The 22,023-nt window shown below is 52.2% G+C and overlaps 10 protein-coding genes across 10 annotated transcripts; 7 read left to right on the forward strand and 3 right to left on the reverse strand.

Moving 5' to 3' along the window:
* Positions 1–213: 213 nt before the first annotated feature.
* K460DRAFT_293380 (uncharacterized protein) lies at positions 214–1,782 on the forward strand (the record flags this gene model as incomplete). Its single annotated transcript, XM_040929409.1, has 3 exons — positions 214–294; positions 358–876; positions 943–1,782. The coding sequence occupies 3 exons, from the start codon at positions 214–216 to the stop codon at positions 1,780–1,782; spliced, it is 1,440 nt and encodes a 479-aa protein (XP_040785066.1).
* A 566-nt stretch (positions 1,783–2,348) lies between these two features.
* K460DRAFT_409912 (uncharacterized protein) lies at positions 2,349–4,548 on the forward strand (the record flags this gene model as incomplete). Its single annotated transcript, XM_040937305.1, has 4 exons — positions 2,349–2,639; positions 2,691–2,816; positions 2,867–3,462; positions 3,516–4,548. The coding sequence occupies 4 exons, from the start codon at positions 2,349–2,351 to the stop codon at positions 4,546–4,548; spliced, it is 2,046 nt and encodes a 681-aa protein (XP_040785067.1).
* Positions 4,549–5,020: 472 nt separating this feature from the next.
* On the reverse strand, positions 5,021–6,718 carry K460DRAFT_359104 (uncharacterized protein; the record flags this gene model as incomplete). The annotated part of the gene is made up of 4 exons (XM_040932169.1): positions 5,021–5,914; positions 5,973–6,482; positions 6,529–6,638; positions 6,691–6,718. The coding sequence occupies 4 exons, from the start codon at positions 6,716–6,718 to the stop codon at positions 5,021–5,023; spliced, it is 1,542 nt and encodes a 513-aa protein (XP_040785068.1).
* A 1,084-nt stretch (positions 6,719–7,802) lies between these two features.
* On the forward strand, positions 7,803–9,337 carry K460DRAFT_294234 (uncharacterized protein; the record flags this gene model as incomplete). Its single annotated transcript, XM_040929480.1, has 2 exons — positions 7,803–8,943; positions 8,997–9,337. 2 exons carry the CDS (start codon positions 7,803–7,805, stop codon positions 9,335–9,337), a joined length of 1,482 nt encoding a protein of 493 aa, XP_040785069.1.
* A 214-nt stretch (positions 9,338–9,551) lies between these two features.
* On the reverse strand, positions 9,552–10,884 carry K460DRAFT_380343 (S-adenosyl-L-methionine-dependent methyltransferase; the record flags this gene model as incomplete). Its single annotated transcript, XM_040935251.1, has 3 exons — positions 9,552–10,201; positions 10,260–10,569; positions 10,681–10,884. The coding sequence occupies 3 exons, from the start codon at positions 10,882–10,884 to the stop codon at positions 9,552–9,554; spliced, it is 1,164 nt and encodes a 387-aa protein (XP_040785070.1).
* Positions 10,885–11,688: 804 nt separating this feature from the next.
* Positions 11,689–13,777, forward strand: K460DRAFT_320637 (pisatin demethylase). Its single transcript, XM_040930453.1, has 5 exons — positions 11,689–12,021; positions 12,080–12,279; positions 12,372–12,854; positions 12,917–13,123; positions 13,241–13,777. Exons 1-5 carry the CDS (start codon positions 11,802–11,804, stop codon positions 13,682–13,684), a joined length of 1,554 nt encoding a protein of 517 aa, XP_040785071.1. The 5' UTR covers positions 11,689–11,801; the 3' UTR covers positions 13,685–13,777.
* A 137-nt stretch (positions 13,778–13,914) lies between these two features.
* On the forward strand, positions 13,915–15,300 carry K460DRAFT_292003 (uncharacterized protein; the record flags this gene model as incomplete). The annotated part of the gene is made up of 1 exon (XM_040929327.1): positions 13,915–15,300. One exon carries the CDS (start codon positions 13,915–13,917, stop codon positions 15,298–15,300), a length of 1,386 nt encoding a protein of 461 aa, XP_040785072.1.
* An 818-nt stretch (positions 15,301–16,118) lies between these two features.
* Positions 16,119–18,202, reverse strand: K460DRAFT_293490 (mediator of RNA polymerase II transcription subunit 17; the record flags this gene model as incomplete). Its single annotated transcript, XM_040929422.1, has 3 exons — positions 16,119–17,365; positions 17,419–17,852; positions 17,907–18,202. 3 exons carry the CDS (start codon positions 18,200–18,202, stop codon positions 16,119–16,121), a joined length of 1,977 nt encoding a protein of 658 aa, XP_040785073.1.
* Positions 18,203–18,368: 166 nt separating this feature from the next.
* K460DRAFT_420413 (IMP-specific 5'-nucleotidase-like protein 1) lies at positions 18,369–20,512 on the forward strand. Its single transcript, XM_040938079.1, has 8 exons — positions 18,369–18,628; positions 18,714–18,724; positions 18,780–18,800; positions 18,852–18,866; positions 18,917–19,064; positions 19,152–19,897; positions 19,947–19,992; positions 20,042–20,512. The coding sequence occupies exons 1-8, from the start codon at positions 18,604–18,606 to the stop codon at positions 20,287–20,289; spliced, it is 1,260 nt and encodes a 419-aa protein (XP_040785074.1). The 5' UTR covers positions 18,369–18,603; the 3' UTR covers positions 20,290–20,512.
* Positions 20,513–20,972: 460 nt separating this feature from the next.
* K460DRAFT_409919 (uncharacterized protein) lies at positions 20,973–21,635 on the forward strand (the record flags this gene model as incomplete). Its single annotated transcript, XM_040937306.1, has 1 exon — positions 20,973–21,635. One exon carries the CDS (start codon positions 20,973–20,975, stop codon positions 21,633–21,635), a length of 663 nt encoding a protein of 220 aa, XP_040785075.1.
* Between the last annotated feature and the right edge of the window lie 388 nt (positions 21,636–22,023).

The raw sequence follows: 22,023 nt of genomic DNA on the forward strand, positions 1-22,023 counted from the left end.
CATCATCCTGTAAACCCCAAGAGATTTAGTCCGATCACGCGTGCCTAGAGAAATTATTTCTCCTGATGAGTCCATCATTGCGCAGTACTACTTCCTAATCGTGTACTTGTAGATGCGCAGCTCCCAGATTCGGGCGTCCGCAGTTCCCTGGCTGTCACGCTAGTCTCCCACGCATTCGCTTCGCAGCAGCCGGGGGTGGCTCGACTTACTCACATGCCTTCGATTATCGGTCCCTATGATGGACGGAAAGCACGTCGAAAACGCTGCGATTCATGTGTCAGACGCCAGATAAAGGTATTGTTTTCCTGGGCCGAACGCTATTTCCAGCTTTCGTCCACAGTTTTCTGACGCCTCCAGTGCCATGGAGGAAGACCTTGCGAGAACTGTAGACGAACCAACCAACCATGCGGGATGGCGACTAGGCATACGGGGGCCAGTTTTGTTTTCGTTGGTCAAGCATCGGACAGCAAAACTGAGAAGACTGGCCCTGCTTTACCAGGAGCGCAGATGGTATCTCCTCTGCCCAAGTCAATATGCCCCAAAAGAACAGACCGCTACCTGCCGTACTTCTTTACGTCGTTCCTGCCAATGAATCTTTTCACAGGCAGGACTATCCCCATACGTGAGGACTTGCTAGCCATGTCCAAATCCTCGCCTGCGCTGAAAGATGCCATCGATGCCGTGGCCGCATTACATTCCCAAAGACAGCGCCAATTGTCCTTTGTTGCGCAGAACGAGAATGTTGAAAGTATTCAGGCCTTGCAGGCTTACACGCGATCTGTACGCTGTATCCAGGAAGAAATTGCAGCTGGCACGTTTATGGCTAATCAGTCGGCGCTGTGGGTGACCTTTTTATTGGGTCTCTTTGAGGTACGTGTGTGACATCTGTACAGACATTAGATGCCCTCCTGCATGTTCAGACACTAACACAAACAATGTTAGCTCATGCGTGACTCGACAGGTACGAACTGGCTATCCCATTTCCTGCACGGGACGTCCACGATGCTCCGTCTCCAGAGGCCTGAGGCCCTAGCTTGCTCAGATCCGTACAGTTCACAACGACGGTCCTTCTTCCTCGCTACGCGGATCTTTGAAATTTCGCGCTCCTTTATCTTTTCGTCGCCTACGTTTCTCAGTACACCTGAATGGACCGCTGCTCTTGCGAGACTCTGGGAGGGCGAGGGCGCGGCCTTGTGGCATCCCAAGGAAGCATTGTTCGACATGCTACCACAGTTCTCAGACCTTAGTATCCGTACAATCCATTTCTGCGAGGATGCAGATCAACTGCCGCTCAACGCGCGACGTGCTCTGATCAGGTCGCTGGCCAGGGAAGGTCTGATTCTACAAGCATGGCTGCAGAAATGGGATGTAGACGCGAGAACGTGGGAAAAGGTTCCTGGTCACAAGCCGGACACGGAGCTCATGATCGGGCATATCTACTATCACGCCACAAGTATATATCATTCGGGGACTTACGATTACCACCCGCACTGGACCTGTGCTGACGCGCCCATTCTGCCAAGAGAGACCATCAACTGGCACGCCTCAGAGATCCTCCGTTTAAGCCATGAGCTGTTGGCGCAAGGCGTTGCTAGCCCCCTGTTGCTCTATCCTCTACGAGTCGCTGGAGCCCGAGCGAAAGACGAGCGATCGAGGAATGATATACTCGGCTTACTACAGATGACAGCAAGACGGGGGTTCGTAGTAGCAGATGCTTTTACAGATGAATTGTCCGAGTTATGGGCGGACAATGACATGTCCTCTCCGACAGAGGTGGATTGATGGCATCACGCAGCTGAGCGTGTTCTTAAAAAATGACGTCAGGCCTCTCGTCATTGTACAAAACGCGTCGATGCCATGCAGCCGCGGAGTGCTTTGTGTTGGATTACATGTCGCCAACAGACAGGGGGCGTTTGATCGAAGCAGGGAACGCAGTGGGGGATCGCGATGATCTGAGTTAGGCATTGTTAAGCGAGAAGTCCGTCCAGACACATGGGAAAGTTGCTGAAACGCCACATCTTACTCCAATAATACATGTCACCATCAGCATGGTTGGAAACAATTGCATGGAACTGCTATAGTGTCCCCTGTCTTAATGTACGTTACCTGAAGAGCGCAGCTGTCTTATGAGTAGAAATATTGAAGCCCCAGGCAGTCCGATCGAGTGATGGAAGTGGCGCCCCACTGGCAACCGCTCATTGTGCATGGATGACGCAATGGGCAATCCCACCTTTACGCGTCTTCCCTGGCCTTGTATGAAAGTGCCAGATAGACCTCGAGACCACGGCTCCGCGTCTCTCTAGTCCTACTCTCCCCCCAGATATTTTTTGCTCGACCCTGGTATCACCATGTCCACCGAGGGTTTGGTCTTCAAGGATCTCCTGCCCATCCCGGACACAGATCCTACCGAACATGAAGGAACGACGACTACGCTACGGGATGCGCCCACAGAGAGCCATGCGCTAGCTCACGAGGCAGCAAATGCACCTCATCCAGATGCGACGGGTGCAGCGCAGGTTCAGCATGGGGAAGAGGTGGTCAACTTGGGTTGGAACGAGCCGAAAGAGCATATCGAGAGCCCGCTTGTTGGCGGTCTGTCAAATGAGGACCTATGGCTACTGGTTCGGCGATTCAACAAGGTCAGAGCCACCTGCATATGGTTCGAGATTCACGAGGCTGACCCTGTGTAGCAAATGTACCATGTCAAGGAGATCGCAACAGCGCCCCCAGGAGGCTTGGACATGAACATTGCGGATGAGGAAGAGTTCTCGCCAGACAAGCTGCGTTCCAATGTCGAGCGCTTGTACATGACAATCGTAAGCGCCTAGCCTGGAAGAGCATCTGACCTTGGCTAACTAGGTTATAGGGCATTGGCATGATGGCTTTCGGAAAGCACATTGTGCGAATTCGCTCATGGCGAGAGACTCGCCGCACCGCCTGGTTCTGTTCTGCCTACTTTCTGGCTTGGTTTTTCGACCTGGTCATGCCTTTGGTCTCTTTGACCCTCATCACACTCATACTCTACCCGCAATCACGGGAAGTCATGTTTCCTCCTGCACCCATTGCGCTCGTTAGCTCTACGGGAGGTGTCCAGAAGCCGAAAGCTGGAACCTTGGGTAGTACAGACAGTGCTACTGGAGCTCCAGAAAACCACAAGGGTGAGGCTGTTGAGCAGGAAGCGTCCAACTTCTTCAATGGTTTCACTTCGATAGCGTTGTCAAGTGCTTCTGGTAAGCATCCCCAAGGTGAACCCCCGGAAGCCGATGCGCAGGACGATAAAATTCCTGATCCCACTGCCATGGCAGTTGGTGCAGCAGATGCCAAAGACCAAGTTGCTGGTGGTGCTACGTCGAAAGAGCACGATAAGACCAAAGTCCCTATGGAGACTGCGATGTGGACGAAGATGAGACCTATCATGCATGGCATTGCCGATGTTACGGATACATGGGAGCGTTTTGCGAAGTAAGTGGTCATCTGCAGCGCCAACATGGCTTGTTATCGCTAACCTTGTGCAGTATGCTAGAACCAACCCGCCCGTTCCCCAAGAACAGGTACCATTTGCGACTCGCAGGCGTTGTCGCACCCCTTCTCTTGATCTCTCTATTCGTAACCTCCTACATGTTCATGAAAGGAGTAACATTCGGCGTCGGGTTTGGCTTCTTTGGAGATCCCATCATCTCTCGAGGATTTACCTTACTCAATCGCAAGTTCCCTAACTGGCAGAAGCTTCTTGAGCTCCGTAACACACTGCTTAAGGGCGTACCTACCAATGCGCAGTTGGCCATCACTCTACTCCGCATTGGCGAAGCGAACAAGGCTCCCCTTCCGCCACCACCGCATATTGACCATCCGCCACCAGAGCGACCCGCCGATATCAGCGAAAAGGAACTGCGCGCAACGGGATCAGACTGGCCTCTTAACGCAACGCAGGAAGAACTCGACGTAGCCATGGCACCCGATCCCACAATCCCACACGAAACCGGCGGCAGCGACATCGACCAAGCCAAGGACACCAAACACGGCAAAAAGGGAAGTAAGATTTTAAACTTCTTCCGCGGAACCGTCAAGGGAGGCGTTGAGACTACCATGACAGCAGATAAAGTCAAAGCCGCTGTCGGTTCAAAACACGCAAAGAACAGACTCGGTGCTGTGCCGCACAAGGACCAGGATCTTACGTCTGGTCCGGTAGAGTTCAAAGCCCGACACGATGGTAAGAAGGGCCATGTGTACATCACCACCAAGGCCACGATCCCCTGTATCGCTTTCTCGACAGACAAGACGATTGAGAAGATTGGCAGCGTGGACAGAGAAGATCTGCACCCACTGTGGAGTATTCCTGTCGGGCGGATCAGCGAGCTGAGGAAGGTCGGTGGTTTCGGGTGGAAGGCGAAGATAGTGGTTGGATGGGCTATGGGCCGCGAGGTTGCGGATGGTCTGGTCATCACGGACCGGACAGGTGAAGAGACAAGACTCACAGCTATACCGCTGAGAGATGAGCTGTTCAATAGGCTCATTGCTATGGGTGGTCAGAAGTGGGAGTGTTGGTAGATGCTGGCCGACTACAGAGCGGGTGGAAGTGTCGGCGAAAAGGCCGATGAAACGGCCTGGAAGCCTTCGATGTACTGGCGGAGTTTGGAGTTCAGATTGATAGCTGACTGCGGAGGGATTCAGAGCAGCATGGAGAACGGTTCCCTAACACTCGGAAAGCACACCTAAGATACCTTTTTCTCATTATGTGTTGGTCATTGACAAGATTTACTGTATATAGTTGTTCACGAATCAAAACACGTACACATAATACACATTACTAGCCAGAATCGTTTCAGGCGTGAACTAGCAGCTGCATGTATGCTGGTTTTCAGTACCAAGGACACTGTGTCCATAGCCCTCCGTGACGGGCCTCAAATCACTTTTCGTCATCGCTCACTTCCGCCATGGTACCCCGAATCCATCCATGCCCCCTCCAAACCGAACCAATCGACCATCCAAAACACCCTCGTAGCCACCAAACCCCACCCTCCTACTCCTCCTCATCAGCCATTTCGTCGTCGTCCGACGCGGCCTCAACGCCAGCAGCGAATGACGGACAGACCTGCGCAGCAGCCAGCGCGAGCTGGTACCGCATCTGGACCTTGCTGCCGTTCGTGTTCAAGCCCTTGGAGCGACACATCTTCTTGAGATCGTTCTGCGAGTATTCTTCATCGGCGTCCTGGAGCTCCTGAATCAGCTGATCCTTGCCTTTGCCCGACCCCTGAATGCCCCTACCAGCGCACATCTTTGCGAGATCCTGGAGCGACAGGTAGCCACGCGGATCCGGCGTTTCGGTAGTAACGGTTTTGATGTTGGTGAGGGTCAGCGTGACGTTGGCGTTCACTGCGCGCTTGTTCCTGGCCCGCTTCGCTTCGCGATCTTCTTTTTGTTTCTTGAGCTGCGCGTTGCGCTGGGCTTTTGCGGCATGGTTCTCGACGGAGCGCTGGGCGCGGACCTGGGCTTGGGCAGCACGCTGCATTGCGCGCTGGGCTTTCTCCGTCTCCTTTGCGGCACGCTTGTTAGCCGTTTCTTCGGCCTTTTGCGCGTTGCGGACTTTGGCTTCGTCCTTGGTCTTGCGCTCGAGAGCCTCCTTGGCATTCTTCTCGCCTTGTTCCTTGTTGCGAACTTGCTCGCGAGACTCGCGGTAGGCTTCCATCTCGGCGCGACGGGCATCAGGGTCGTCATCCATGTCGATGGGAATGCGGGCCGTACCCTCTATGAGGGCATTGTAGCGTTCACGGCAGGCAGTTGCGGAGAAAAGAGTGTCCTTGTTAAGACGACGCATATAGTCGGAGACCTTGCGGAAGCGCCAGGCACGCACACGCTCGATTTCGTAGTTGATCTCAATGTCGGCGAGGGCGTGAGCCTGCATAAGGAGACAATCCTACATATCAGTGTCAGTATGGTTTCAACGAGAAAAGCGAATTAGATGTGTGACGTACATCGTCGAAGCCCCACTCCTTGTACCCCTCCTTGAGCAAGAAGTCTACGTTCTCAGCCTGAGCAAGGCGGATGCGCATGATACGCGTAGAGATAGACTTCTGATCATAACGAACACGACCGTCCTTGGCGAGCTTATCAGCAATCTGGCGATCACTGAAGCCCTTCTCGCGCATCTCCATCATGAGCTCATCGTCCGAGTCCAATTCATGGGAGACACGCTTGTGGTAGGCAGGCAGGGTCTCGCCCTTGCGGCGATCGCGATGGCCAAAGGTACCAGGCTTGCGAGCGGCCAGCGTGCCGAGGAAGTCGTTGCTGTCGTCCAAGATGAAGGCCTCTGCGTTGATGACGGAATCAATGGTAGGTTGAAATATACTAGTTCGGATACGCTTGCGCTTCTGACCGATCACGTTATCATCGTACTCAGGGTCGTAGCCTGCTTTGGCGTCGTCCTCGTCCTCATCATCTCCGAGGTCGCCATAGCCGTCGAGCTTGAAGTCGTCATCGGCGGGCTACCCTATCTTAGTAAATGTATGAGAATTGCTTGATATTACGTACATCGTCGGGCGTCTCAGTATCATCTCTGTCGGCGCCATCATTGCTACCGGTGTCCATGTCCACGTCGTCAACGTTGTCCTCGAGGTTGGACTGTTCGATGGGCTCATCGCCTGTGAAGCTCGTTAGTGGGAAACGTAGGCACAGCGACCACAACGTATTTACTACCGAGGACTGACTCATTGTCAGTCATGACGTTGGCTTCAGTGGGCGGTGGTTTTGTGCTATTGTGTCTTTGTTTTTACCGTGAAGTGGAACACAGTGGACTGTTCAAAGGTCTCTCGTGGTCTACTGTAAGTGTGAGTTACACCACGGTCAATTTTCAGGCTGTATAAGAGTTTATCAGTCAGTGTATCGTAGCCGTCGGGGCGGAAGGTGAGGGGAAAGAGATATCTGGATATCGGTTGCTGGCTTCAGGCGAGGCTGAACAAGCTGACACATACCTGAATTCTGTTGCCTGGGAAGACTGTCGAATCTATTGTTGGCGGAAAGTGGGTTTTCCGGAGATGAAGAGGCTCTAGAGGGGGGGTTATATATACAGTCGGGCTGAAGCGGTGGCTGCGCGCGATTCCGACGACGTCGTCACGTTACCGCTGCGGATCCTAATGTTGTGAGAGAAGAGAAGAGGTGAAAAAGCGGCAAAAGATACAACAGGCAGATGCGGGAGGAGAGCGCAGTGTGTCACAGATCTTTCACTGCTTGGCTTCGTGGGTGGTACTTGCACATGAATTGTGAAATACGGTATCCGAAGTCCTGGTCTACTTCTGCTCTTTGCGCTTTACTCCATTGTATGACGGATAACCCATGCTTTTCTCTTTCCATCTTTCGAAGATTGCATTGCTGTTATGCTGCTTAAGCGGACTGTATTTGTGTGATCCATTGAATGTAAGGTCATTAGCAGTGATTCCTAGGGAAGATAGATAGCTAAAGAATAGACTAGAGTATTATTCAACTATGAATTGAGCCAAAGGAGAAAAGAGGGCTGTAAAAATACGATGTTACGTTGTCTGGTATCGAGGAGATAGCAGTCATGGTGTTGCACAAGTCTAGATCCCTAGCGCATCGTCCTAGGTGTGGCGCAAGCTCAGAGTGGCGAACCCTGTCGATGCCTGTCGATGACGCACCGTTTCTTGGACGCGGGACAGCAATCAAGACGCCAACAAGGAGCTACGACGACATGCTTACCACCGCCGAGCAGAGAATATCGCCTCCAAGAACTACTCGCTCAGCCTGATTTCCGACGAATTCTTTGTACCCGCGACACCCACACTCCAACTATGGCATCCTACCTCCAGAAGCTGCGACGGCACTCGAAGCAGCTAATTCCCCAGCACGAGTCGAAGTCTGTGGAACCGAAGGCCCAGGAGTCCTCCAACATCTCAGAACCTGTGGCTGGACCAAGCGAGCCTGCAAAGTCTCCGCCCGCACCCACTGTCACTGAACCTAGCGAAGAACCAGCCGCGGAACCTGTACTAGACGAGGAAGATGAACAGTTCCTCGAACGGCTCGCCGCCATCGCGTCAGAGCCAGAAGGCACACCCCCGCCCCTACCCACACGGAGAATGGAGGCAGTCGACGATAATGGAGAGAAGAAAGTGGGCCGAGACGCACAGGAGGCGCTGATGGACGGCGCGGACAAAGTTGCGCTGCCTATGAGTCCGCCTGAGACAACTGCTGACACTACCGAAAAGGGCAAGGAGAAGGCCAAGGATGGCGGGCTGGCCAGAAAGAAGAGCGTCATGTCGTACTTCTCGCTACCGAAGTTCAACAAGAAAGATGGTGACAAGGGAAAGGAGAAGGTGGCAAAGGACCTCAAGACGAAGGCGGTCACGGACAAGGACAGAGCGCAGTTTGCCGACGACCTCCTCGCAGCCGCCGAAGCTGCCAAAACTGCACAGCTGACCGAGGCGCAAAAAGAGAATAAAGAACTTACCGATATCCTCGATCAACTCAACCTCTCCGCGGTGAACAACCGCGTCTTCTCCTTCAGCAAGGAATCCGAGGAGCTCCTCAACAAGTTCACGCAAGTTCTCAAAGACTTGGTCAATGGCGCGCCAACGGCGTACAACGACCTCGAGAAACTCTTCACAGATTACGATAATCAGCTGAAGAAGATGTACAGCGGTTTACCACCGTTCCTACAAAACCTCGTCAAGAGTCTTCCAGCTAAGCTAACTGCCACACTTGGACCAGAACTGCTGGCAGCGGGTGCAGAGAAGCCTGGTTTCGATGCAAAGATGGCTGCTGGTGCAAGCAAGGGCAAGAGGAGCAAGATTCCGAGCGTCCCGAGTCTGAAGAGCTTGGTAACCGCTCAGGGCGCTGTTGCGACTGCGCTGAGGAGCATTGTGAACTTTCTCAAGTTCAGGTTCCCAGCTCTGGCGACAGGCACGAATGTCATTATGAGCTTGGCAGTATTCGGTAAGACTTAATCCCATTCCTGTTTTTACTTGAGGGGAGCTGACAATCTCCAGTACTCTTGTTCGTTTTCTGGTATTGCCACAAGCGCGGCCGCGAAACACGTCTCGAGAAAGAGCGTCTGGCTGCTGAAGAAGCAAACTCAGGACGCGTCAGCAGTGCGTCTTCGATCAACGATGATACCGATTCTATCTTTGGGGATAAGACATCGAAGCCTGCGCAGAAGGCCAAGGAGGGAGAGAAAGAAGCACCCAAGCCCCCAGTCATCATCAGCGACACTAAGCAGATCGAAGAGCAGCCTGCGACGGTGGACGATATGCCCAGTGTGAGCCATCTACCTGATCCGAAAGATGGACAAGTCCCGGTCTCGGCACCACCGCCTTCGCAACGCAAGTGAGGGTTGAGTGGATGGTATTGAAGATGAGAAGGAGCGTCCTTGCGGTTCAGATTGATATTCCCTATGCGTATACCCTGTTTTTAGTAATGCCCTAATGAACAATGGAACTCGATTAGCACACGAATCGTTAAATGAGCGCGATTTCACGCTTAAGCCTAGTTTTCATCTCCTAAGATGTGACCCTAGGCCCTATCTTCTTTTTCTTGTTTTGGCCTTACGCTGTCGGCTTCCGCGCATGTATAACTACGACTTCAAAATACGCATGCACTCTCCTCTCTTTCAACCCGTTCCGAAACTTCGCAATAAAAACCTGCGCCTCCTCGATACTCCACCCCATAACCTTGGTCAACAGCATCAATCCCCACCCCTCCGCTCCCTGCGTGCAATGCAAAAAGTTCCATCGCCCAAGCTCCTTCATGTGCGGGTCCGCTGGCCACCCATTAACAGGCACCTTGTAGATTTGTTCGACTACGTCCGTGAAGCCCGTGTCCTTGATGTATGTGGATAGATTCCAGACTTCAAAGAAGGATTTCCCAAATTTCTTCGAGGCTTCGTGGAAGATGTCGGACCATTGGGAGAGGGCGTGGTCTGGGGTCAGTGTGCCGTCGTCGGATTTGAACTGGATGCTCATCTCGAGTTGGTGTATATAGCCGCCTGGTTGCATGTGGTTGAAGGCCTGGGCGTACAGTGCTCGCCAGTCTGCTATGCTGCCGTAGAGACCTCTGATGTTGACAAAGTCGAATTGGGTGGGCTGGTACGTCCAAGGGGAGGTCACGTCGTCGATTTCGAATTTGCAGTTTGGGGGCGTGAAGGAAGGCTGAATAGGTGAGAGGTCCACGCCGATAATCTCTGCGCCTGGGTGTTCTGCTCGAAGGTTAGCGATATGCTTGATCATGATTTCAACGAAAACGGGGCTGCTTGCCATCGGCCATGTCCATACACCAAATTCCGGTTCCACATCCTAGATCGATTATGCTCTTTGGCTCCTTGATGGGTGCCAAATGGAGCTTCTGGTGAAGCAATATCAAGAACATGTGATGTGCAATGTCCAGCTGATCGTTTTGCACCTCATCATTTGGGCCCCAATATTCTCCCTCGCGGAATTTATGGTATCGTCGGCCATTCTCATAACGATGCCTCCATATTGTCGAGGGGATGGAAGTTGTGTCACTTAGGTGATCATCATCGCCGTAAGCCGAGTCTGAATCATCTGGGCTGGTGGTGTTGTCATCCTACTTCTCATTAGAGTCGAAATGGCGTATAATTGCTGGGGAAGATGTGTCTCTAATTTGCTAGCTAATCTTCGAGGGACACGGGATTCAGTAAGTTTTTGCATCACTTACAACTGTAACAATAGGATTGATCTGCTGCGCAGTTGACGACGAAGCCCCAGTGGATGTTTCTGCTGGGGGGGCCGGTATCGCAGAGGCTACTGGCACTGATGCAGACAATGCAGTTGTGTCTTCGTGTGTAGTATCACCTCGAGCCACAGGAGCATCTGCAGGTATTTGAGACGTCACTTCCTTCTCTTTCCCAGATGCGGGCATTTTAGCTATTGCGTTTGACTGATGATAAAACTGGCGGGAGACTATGCCAGACCCTTATAATAAAACGGCTCGGAATGAGGTGCGTCGTCAGACACCGAAACTTCCTCTAGCTTGAACGCCCCCCATTTTGACCAAGATTGGCACACGAGCAGGAAACACCGAACATCCGGATGCCGGAGAGTGGCCGAGTTGTACCTTTCTAAACCTGGGAAGGATAAAGAAAGCAACGATTTGGCCCTACGGCCCTACTGCAGAACAGGGCTAGAGGCGGAAGGGTAATGCCCAGGTGGGTTATCGGCGGGTAGAAAACGTGGCCGTGGGCTGACGTGCAGGTACACGTGCGGAGTCGTTCATTTTGAGTTTAGACTGGCTCATAGTTCATTGGGCGCAATGGGCCTGGGGTCTAGACTTGTCGCTTGTACCTAGATAGCAGTTGAATCCTTCAATTGCAGTATTATGGCGTATTTCAACCCTGAGGGCTATTCGTCTGATATTAGACGTGAGCTCAATGCCCGTCCACAAGCTGCATACATGTGCTCATTTTATCGCAGCCGTAAGTTGTCGATACAGTACCGCGAAGCGAACGCACAAGCGCTGACGCATTGCGATTCAAATACCATGTAACACATGCTAAAACCAGCACGGTCAACTGGATTGCGATGCTACGTCGCTGAACAGAATATGTTCTTCCCCGTTGCGCACTTAAAAACGGCAGCTGCATGGCGCCCTCGTCAGATAACGGCTCGCCCAAGATGTGAAGAAGGCCGCATCTAAGACCTGCATACGTGCTGGCTAGTCCCGCATAGCGTATGTCCGCAAATCATACCCCGCTGATTACAACGACTCTCGTCTTCACCATCTGGCATCAACAACCTTGGGGCACCGAATCCCACTACTGACTCGGCTCTCTGCAAGCCATGGAATCAGAACCGCTTGAGCTGGGAGAGGTCTTTCAACGGCTGTACCCAATCCTTCTGCTCGCTGCGGCTTACACTCTGATTGGCCGAATCCGCGAATACTGGCGCTTGAGGCACTTTCGAGGTCCTCCTACGACAGGTATCTCGTGGTGGTGGCACTCGAAGGCAGTCTTTAGTGGCCGAGCTCATGAATACTATGGCAATGCCACAGAAAAATACGGTATGTAGAGAATCTGGAGGGTGTCAAAGGATATGAGATGCTGATATGCGCTTCAAAGGACCAATTGCGAGAGTTGCACCGAACCATCTCATAACTTCAGATCCTGAATTCTGGGCAAAGTGCAACGCGGTGCGGTCGCCGTACCGAAGGGCGCCTTGGTACTACCATGCCGCTCGTTTTGAGCCTGGAAAGGATAACGTATTCACCGAATGCGACAATGATAGCCATGATGCGAGACGTAAGAAGATGGCTTCTGGTGTAAGTAACACTGAGGGCCCAAAGCCCTACAGCAAACTTTGCGACATGCTTCCAATATCGACATGGCCTTCAAACATGCTAATCACTCGCAGTATTCCGGCAAAGAGAACCCAACACTAGAGTCTTCAATCGACACCCACGTGAAAGAGCTAGTAGAGTTGGTGCGCAAGTACGCCACCCCTAAAGCCTCAACCACAACATCTAAACCCATGGACTTGGCCAGAAAGATACCGTTCTTCACCCTGGACGTCATCAGTCATGTCGGACTGGGTGAGGCTTTCGGAGATCTCAAAGCCGACGAAGACCTCAAAGATTATCTGACTTCAAGTGAGCAAGGCCTAAAAATTTCAAACACAACTTTTGCCATGGGCATAGCGTGGCTCAGGGAGATACCCATCATTGGACCCGCAATCAGTCCGTCGGAGAAAGATGTGTCCGGTTTTGGTAGGATGATGGCCGAAGCGCGGAAGATTGTTGACGGGCGGAAGGCGAAGTCCACGGAGAGCAAGTCTGATATGCTTGCATCGTTTGTAAGGCATGGCGTAAGCGGCGAGAACCTTTTTCAGGAAGCTTTTGTGAGTAGAACCCGTGGCCACTGCAGGTGAGATATACGCTGACATATTTTCCCCATCTTTAGGAGCAGATTCTGGCAGGGTCTGATACGACGGCTGCTGCTATCCGAATCATTATGCTCTATATTACGAGCCACCCGCGTGTTTACGCAAAGCTACAGACCGAGATTGACGAAGCTGTCAAATCGGGCATTGCGTTGTCAGGCGTGGTACCAGATGCAGAAACGCGTCGACTGCCGTACCTGGCCGCTGTCATTCGAGAAGGGCTCAGAGTGAGTTGTCCCCGTTCATAGCTCCTGTCGAGCTGCACTGTCCTCAGATAGTATTTCGAATTCCTCCAGGCTACTTATCTTGATCTTTCCTTTTACTAACGGGACGTGTCGCGCTAGGTGCACCCGCCAGTAGTCAACCTTTTCTCCCGGATCGTGCCAGAGGGGGGAGACGTCGTGACCATAGATGGGAAGGAGTACCACATACCCGGCGACACAATGGTCGGCTATGCAGCCTGGAGTATGCACCGCAACAACCGCGCTCTCTACGGCGAAGACGCTCACGTCTTCCGCCCGGAGAGATGGTTCATTGACGAGAGTATCCCAGAAGAAAAGGAGCGTCTGGCAAGGATGACCAAGACCAACGACTTGATCTTTGGATATGGAAGATGGCATTGTTTGGGACAAAATATCGCCTTAATCGAGATACACAAGTGTATCTTTGAGCTGTTTCGGCATTTCGATTTGGCGCTGACGAATCCACAACAGCCGTGGCATACCTTCAACTCGATGGGTCTATGGGAGATCACGGATATGTGGGTAGATGTTACCGAACGAACGTAACTAAGCGATGAGAATGTTTTTTTAGGGAGCTTCTCGTACGTAGGTAATGCATTCATGAGATACACGGGAAATATGACCACGACTTTTGCCTTCAAACCTGTAAATGCCCGACATAGCAACGTGCAAGGGAATCCCTACCATACTCGCTTACGAACGCCGACCGCGGCAAACCTCCGTTTAGCGGCTACTACGGAGCATGCACTACTCTACGGAGCAAGTCCAGAGATCTGATGATACCATCCCTCAATCTTGCGCAACGCGCCCCTATTTATGTGCCTTCGCACTCGGCGTATCGAGCCTTTCCCACCCGGCTCCACCATGTCGAGGCTTCCAACGACCGTCATGGGCCGAGCTACGAGCCCAAGGAGCAGCAGAACTCTGATGTGCAGCAATCAAGTGTAAACCACGATGAGAATACAGTAGATGACCAGCCGACTGGGATACAGCTGCTGTCAGGCACACAACATGCTCCAGCACCGCCGCTGATGCGCAATACCGCGCCTCTAGGACACTTCGATATGCTTCCTCCACCAAATTCCACGCATACCTCCTGGCAAGCACTCCATGACTATGCCCAGTCCCACGCCTCAGAGCACGGCTACGCCCTCTCCATAAATACTACGGCCAAGAATCGCTCCCGTATCAAGCTCGCTTGCGTTTGCTACGGACAGCCCAAAAATACACACAAGCTCACGCCCGAGACGCGTGTGAGAAAGAACAGGGTCAGCTATAAAACGGGATGTAAGATGTGGATAGAGGGCAAAAGAAATGACGATGAGACATGGATATTGAGGGTGGGAGAGCCGGGGCATAACCACTCTGGGAGGGCAAGCGAAGGGTGGGCGGTGCAGAGGAAGCGGACCTGGGGTGTTGTCGGGGGGAGGATTGGGGTTGGGGGTGTTACAGCGAAAGAGGAGTTGGCTAGGAGGGCTGTCTCCGATACCAAGGGCGTTAGAGATGAGTGTGTCGACGAGGACGAGGGTAACGATCTAGAGTCTGGTCAGCAGGGCGAGCCGAGTCACAGTCTCGAGCGCGGTGGCCTAGTGTGGGACATTGTCGAGCAAGAAATGCTGCGAAAGGGCGAGCCGAATCAGGGACGCGATCGAGGTGTGGGTCGGACAGTCGAAGTACTTCAGGCACGATTACCAGGCATACACATCTTCAAGCGTGATGTGTACAATATTCGGGCGCAGATCAAGAGAGCGAGGAAAGCAGCGGGCCAGAAAGCAGGGGACAGCCTCCATGAAAATGACGATGAAGGGACTGAGGCTGGGGCAGAGGACAATGTCGATGTCGAATCTCCTGAGATACAACAACACCCAAAGGCACCCAGCCAGCCCGATCAGGCTAATCGGCGACGTTCAGAGCCTATTGCCACAACCCACAACAATCTACAGGTTGACCCTTTGCTCAGCACACGATTCAGCATAGACGCTGCATCTACGTCGGCTCAAACACAACCAGGCGAATACGAAGTCGGACAACTGAGGCAGGAGAATGCAGAATTGAAAAGAGCACTGAGTGAGAGAACAAAGGACCTACAGGAGAAAACCATGGAGATTGCAAGATTACGCTCGCAAGTCGAGTACATGACGAATATGGTATTGTCAAGATGAGAGCCGGAGTGTTTGGCTCGTGAAGCAGCGTGTGTATTTTTTATAGATACCCAATTATCATTTCGGTTGGGGGACTGTAATGATGAAGTGTGATACTCGATGGTCATCGCCACACACCTTAGAACCGCCCCCTGAATCAAGACCGGTACCTGCTCAGTTTTGCAACCATGATTCGATGTGAATAACCTACGAAGTATAAATGGAATACTTTGGCCTGCTCTTGAAATTTTAGGGAAAAGAAACTATGTTAAGTGGGCAATAGCTATGCATGTGGATCTTTGTGAATCAACTTGACTCGAAAGCACGGGAAGCAACACGCTCAACGTAAGTAAGGATGGCAGCATTTTGAAAAATTCGTGGATAGTAACAACAATTGTCGAACTGCTCCATTCACTTGCTTGGGTTTATAGCTTCTAACCTCTACGCAAGCTGAAAAGATGACCTCAGGTCCTAGTCCGTCAGTACTAAGTGCTGGGTTCAGACGTCTCGTCGAATTGGCATGATCACTTCTTCACGTCATGCAAATGTCAGAGAACAGACAGAATGGAGAACTTGACATGGGTGTATTGAGGCTCGGGTTCATCCTGCGACGGTTAGATTGACGATCAATCACTCCGCTTTCCGACTGCCCACCCGAGTGTGTGCCACAAGTTTGTAGGTCTCGTTCTTGTCCATTATTTGGAGAGAGAGGTTGGCGACATATAGCATGACATGAGCCTTAGATTGTGGAGTAGTGTGACTGAGCGCCTTGCTGATCGAGGGATTGCCTGTCACCGTCCCACGAGCTGGCGAGAGAGATATATGAATATATATATGCCTCATTCCACCCAGCTCTTGACTACCTCTTTGAGAGATATTGCTTCTTTCTGCCCATTCCAGGTGTGCACTCGCTCGGAATCTTCGGCCCCTTCCTGTGGGTTGACAGCTGTCGCCGTGACCTTCAACTCACCATGCTGGACCTCGACCGAAATATCTTTCGAGGCAGTGGAGCCCTTTTTGGTTCCCCTGCTGACGATCGTAACCCTTTGGCCATGGGTTTTGATGACTACTCGCGAAGAGTATTCGCTCTTGACTAGCCTATGCGCTATTTGAAGGGTGAGGATCCAGTCTATGTAGGACTTGACCTCTTCAACGACCGAAAACTTCAACTCCTGGAATAGCCCAAGATCCGACGTTAGCGAGGATGGCATGGTGAGTTTGTGCTCTGTGCCGAATGTGGGCTGGCCGACTATAGTTCGTGTAGCTATAGTCATGCTCTCCGATTGCCCACTCCATGATGGCAGAGTCAATGTAGCCCTTCCGTCGAATGGCTTCATAAATACATCGAGCAGTTGATCAGTGGCGGAAAGACCTTTTTTGGAGGACTCTTTCAGGCTTTCCGTAAGCTTTGCCCAGGAGGTTTCGAGGGTCGTTGTTAATGTCACATCTAAGCCGGCGCTGTTCAATGTCCTTGCGACAGTTTCGAGATAAACGTGAAGAGAGCCAACACCTTCAAGATGGCGGAACACTGCTAGTAGAGTGCGAAGTAATGGTGGTGGTGGCTTCTCTCGTGCTCGTCCGGTCAGCGGAGGTGGGAGCTGGGATCTTCGGTAGAGGCGCATGCTGTGTTCGTGAGCGAGGAGAAGGCGTAACGCTTCGGCGACGTTCTGCGCGAGCCAATCATGCGAACGCTCTTGACCGCCGGGAACAGAATCATCTCGGGGAATACAATCGATCAGCAGCTTTCGAGAATGCGATGTACCACCCATTCGCGGTGCATCCACATGTATAACTGAATCTCGAAACTCGACTCCGTAGGCTAACAGTTGTCGTGTCTCCAGGCTCATCTCGTGATATAGTTCCTCTTCCAACAAGGAGTCCCGCGCGAGTTGAATGGATTTCTCGATCGGAAGTTCTTTGCATTCGGCTTCGATTGGAAGTTGTGATGTGCCTATGATCCTTCCGTTCTCGCTGATCCTCACGCGGAATGTCTTGGGCTTCAGTCGCAGTGCTGGGTCTAGAATGATGCTTCCGTCTTTGTCCATGTTCAGAGGCGCAAAGCCGCGTGCCTTGAAGTGATCGCTCGCTAGATCCGGGTCAGTTTTGGATACATAATTCACAGTCTAAGAAGAAGCATACCTTCAGGAAGGCCATAACGCACGCCAAAGGGCACGTGGCGCGCATTTTGACGCAGTCGTTGGATTGGCCAGCCCTTGTCAGATACAGACACAATCTCCTTCCAGTACTTTGTCTCCCTGCGTACTTCCTTTTCCAACTTCTTCGCTGCTTTGAGTATCTCGTCTACCGCAGAGTCGAGCGATTCCATCCTCGATCCTTTTGCCGCGACTACTTGTCTGTCCTCTTGTTCCTGCAACCTCAGTATTTCATCTGGCTTCCGCACGTGAAATTCGTGATTCTCTCTGCTGATTCCAAACGAACCAAACGGAATGCCTTGACTCAACCCCATTTCTCGAAAAGTATGGCTAAAGGATGCCGCCGAGCGCTTGTTCGGATCTTGGGACAGCACGAGCGAGATAAGGTCGAGCGCATTTTCTGCAGCAAACTTGGCCCATCTACCATTCGTTAGTCTAGGTCGCATCGTACAGGAAGGGACGGTTCAGTCATACTCTAGGTGTCCGTACATCTCCCTCTGCGCATTGAAGACCTTCTCAAGCATCTCTTGCTTGGTTGGAGCATCCTTCTCCTTCGCACCCGACTCCACGTCTTCCTTGGCCTCATCTGGAACGTCTTTGCCTGCAGCAATATCCTCGTGGAGGGACTTCTCGGTGATGTCGCGTAAATGTCCCCGTTCAGTCGTGAGCTGCTGGATTTGGAGGAACAAGTCTTCCTGGCTTAGCTCCTCCTTCTTCGGTGCTGGCCATGGTCGCAGTGTCACGTCCCTCAACGACTCGGTTCCAGCCATGGCTCAAGTCGTCTCCCCAGCTCGTGGTTCGGTTTGTTGGTATTTCGGTGGTTCATCAAACGCAGTGGGGTCCTTGCGTGTAGGTAGGTCGGAGCTTAGCTCGGTAGCGCCCGCTGCAGATCTGGCTGACGCAGGGCAGGGCAGCTCACTCGTTACATACAGCGACATCTAATTCGAGGTAGATTTACTATCAGTAAATTATTCCCATAAAAAGCTCGCATGCATAATTTACACTTCTCAGGAAGAAGCACAGCTCCAGGGCTCCACCTTCGCATTGTTCTTTCCTCTTTCGGCTAACGGCGGTCTCCGGTAAATCAGCTGCAGGTGACGGTGACGGGTCAGAGCTCACCGTCTGTCTCACTCTCTCTCCTCTCGTATTCTATTGATCAAGGTCCCTCAACATGACGACAAGATACCGTGTAGAATGTAGGTGGAAATTCTATCACTGAGAGCCCTCTAGCCCTTTGAAATACTACATCGAGATTGGTTTGCTAACTTGATCGCCATGTAGATGCTCTCAAGGTGCGTTTGAACGTCCAGACTTCGCCAGCGAATTACGACTACTAACAGCGTTAAGACGCATCGCAGAGACCAGCTTGTAAGTCTTAGCCCTTGAAACAAACGAGGGCATTGTCTAACGTTATTCTAGATTGAATGGATCAAGGTATGGTCTAGACTGTGAAGCCCAATACTTCAGTATCTGACATCGACAAGGGTCTCTTAGCGGTTCCCTTCGTCTTGAATTCACACCCGACAGCAGTCTTTGAGCCAGATGGAGAGTCAGTAGATCAACAAGCCAGTATCGCCCAGCGGCGATACGCTGAGATTATGCGTGATGTCGAAGAAATAATCAACGATCACAGTGAGTTGGTCTAGACTACATTGGTTTCGAACTGGTTACAAGAAACACATACGTCTTAGAAGTCCTGCGCTGATCATACCGAAATAGTCGAACATCAAAAGGTCGGCAAACGAGACCGGTCAAAGCTGAGGCTCCTCGTTCCGACGGTAGCAAACTTCTTCACGCCCCTAGCACTACATGACGCTTTCATCTGGCAAGACCAACGCCGCTCTATCAGCCACCGTCGCTTTGTGCCTCCTTCATTCAACGATATCCGTCTAGTTTTGAACACAGCTCAGGTGATGAGTCTGGTTCGTGGTGGGCCACTAGACCTGGTAACATTTGACGGAGATGTCACCTTGTACGACGACGGACAGTGTCTCACTCCAGATAACCCAGTTATCCCGAAGATTCTGCATCTTATGCGACGTGGATCTAAAATTGGTATCGTCACGGCAGCAGGGTACACCGAAGCCAAGCGTTACTATGAAAGGCTGTTCGGGCTCCTAAACGCTATTCAAGCGTCTGACTTGCCTTTAGAGTCCAAGCAGAATCTGATTGTTATGGGAGGCGAGAGTAATTTCTGCTTCAAGTTCGATGGAAACAGTGCCGATATGTTACGATTGGTACCAAGGGAGGAATGGTTGCTGAAAGAGATGTTGTTGTGGCATGAATCGGACATCACGGAGCTTTTGGATTTAGCGGAAGCCTCTCTGACAGACACGATGAGAAACTTTCGAATGGAGGCCATGGTTGTTAGGAAAGAGAGGGCGGTAGGTATCGTGCCCAAGGGGGGCCATAAGTTCTGTCGCGAGACGTTGGAGGAGACGGTCTTGATCGTACAGAAGATACTGGTATGTCCCTCGTATGTTCCGATAGATTTGGTTATTGACAGACATGAAGGAAATATCCGAAGTTGGCCAGCGACTGCCATTCTGCGCCTTCAATGGTACGTATGAAGCTAGCTTATTCTAGAGACGTACTAACGTGTAGCCCAGGCGGTAACGATGTGTTTGTCGACATCGGGGACAAGTCCTGGGGTGTTCTAGCCTGCCAACGGATCTTCGGAGGCATTGAGGGCGGCAAAACGCTGCATGTTGGCGACCAGTTCCTAAGTGCGGGAGCCAATGACTTCAAGGCTCGATTAGCCTGTACTACGGCTTGGATCGCGAACCCGCAAGAGACATGTCAATTGCTGGACGAGATTGCGGAGCTGGACGAAATGCAGCAACGCAAGACGAGGTGAACAAACAACGTCGTCCACGAGAGGCTGTGTGGCTAGAGACGACATGAGCCGTGTCCGAAAGCGAGGGCCATGGTGCTAAGCAGGATGTCAGGGCACAGTCGGCTTTTGGAGAAGATGCAGTATCAAGGCATGGAGAGTATGCAATCCAAGATAGATGAATAAGACCCTCCCTTTCGATATGCGGAGGGCAATGACGAATTGAGATGCCCGTCTAGTAAAACAGAAGGTTGCACGCTTGACCCTGACTCGAGACGGCCCGCAGCTTCCTGTTCTGGGCGTCCCGCCAAGTCCTTGTGCAGCGTTGCTGTGGAAAAGGCGCAAAAGGTACAGTGACCCTCATCGCTGCGCCGCTTTGATCAGGACGGCTTCATTTGGCCGTACCATACTGCTTTCCCAAGCCATATTCCGTTGTTGCTGCGGAGCCATAGCTACTACGTTCACGGCGCACCCCCAGTCCGCGCCTCGTGTTGTGCAAACAACAGATCCCTGCGACGCCTTGTAAACCCTGTCAGGGCTACGCTACTTCTCCACAGACAGCAACCTCCTGAGCTTCCGCCTGCCTGCGGCTATTGCGACATTCATTCACCTCTCTACGCCGAACCCTTCCACCAGCCATTGCCTCCGGATCAGTGGGATTCTCCTCGATTGATCAGCGAGAACGACGACACCCTACACCAGCTATCATGGCGCCCGGCAAGTTCGAATGGAAGCCGCTGACGCTCAAGCCCATCAACTTCTCTCTCACAGAGGGCACCTCGATTCCCGCGCCGCTGGACAGCCCGCCCGACACACCTCGTCCTCCTACACCCGGAAAAGGCCCTCTGTCATCACACCCCACACCAAAGTCGCCTGGCTTCCCACCCACCAAAGGCTCGCCACAGAGCAAAGAGTCCCAGGACTCGGCAGCAGGAAGCCATCTTCAACAGACGCGTACAAATGATGCGGCTAGCGGACCGCTGTCGCCCACAAGCCCCTCGGCCAGGCGGCCAGCATCGGTTCGAAAATTCTTGGGCCTTCGCACACTATCGTCGTCAGACAGTCTAAAGTCAGAGAGGCCAGGCTCGCCGGCTACAATAAACAGCCAGGCGCCAAGTCTGAACAGGAGGAAGAGCGGCAGCTGGTTTGGCAAGAAGAAGACGTTCAACGTTGGATCGGTACCAGAAGGCAAGGAGAGTTTGACGCCCTACGCCAACGGTCGTGCGGCCTCGCAACCCCCGGCGCAGCCAGTACAGCCACCCAAGGCCAAAGGGCCACCACCCCCGGCCCTCCCCGAACTAAAGTCCTTTGGTGTCAACAACGACTCGCTGAGTTTAGGAGGTGATGATATGTTCAAAAACATAAAGTAATACACAACAAGCGAATTTGGGACGGTGGCATGTTCATGATGCATTTCTAACGGATCTTGAGTTTAATGGCTGTGGCCATGGAGATGGAGTTTGAAAATTGTCCGATTCTTCCTTTGGCTTGCATATGCACACGATACCCCAGTCGAGACAGGATAGCGCAGAGTGGCATGGACGGAATACGTCTTGGGATAAGACTTTCAGATGGCTGGGGACAAAGCACGAGACTGGCAGCCACCACCTTTATATTTGGCTTCACATAGGACGCTTGCGGGCATCTTCTACGTGTACATTCTATATAGCGGTGCCCCACGCTGTTAGACACTGCATATATTCATTTCCTCTTTTGTTAATTCAAGTCTATTCTCTGTGGCGGTCTTTGTGAGATACT

The sequence above is a fragment of the Cucurbitaria berberidis genome (genome assembly GCF_010015615.1).
Source record: "Cucurbitaria berberidis CBS 394.84 unplaced genomic scaffold K460scaffold_5, whole genome shotgun sequence".
NCBI classification, from domain to species: domain Eukaryota; kingdom Fungi; phylum Ascomycota; class Dothideomycetes; order Pleosporales; family Cucurbitariaceae; genus Cucurbitaria; species Cucurbitaria berberidis.

Coding starts and splice junctions, on each gene's coding strand:
- K460DRAFT_320637 (XM_040930453.1), top strand. CDS start 11,802: ATGGAATCAGAACCGCTTGAGCTGGGAGAGGTCTTTCAACGGCTGTAC. Junction 12,280..12,371: donor GTAAGAAGATGGCTTCTGGT/GTAAGTAACACT, acceptor AATCACTCGCAG/TATTCCGGCAAAGAGAACCC. Junction 12,855..12,916: donor ACCTTTTTCAGGAAGCTTTT/GTGAGTAGAACC, acceptor CCCCATCTTTAG/GAGCAGATTCTGGCAGGGTC.
- K460DRAFT_420413 (XM_040938079.1), top strand. CDS start 18,604: ATGACGACAAGATACCGTGTAGAAT. Junction 19,065..19,151: donor AGAAATAATCAACGATCACA/GTGAGTTGGTCT, acceptor ATACCGAAATAG/TCGAACATCAAAAGGTCGGC. Junction 19,898..19,946: donor TGATCGTACAGAAGATACTG/GTATGTCCCTCG, acceptor ACAGACATGAAG/GAAATATCCGAAGTTGGCCA.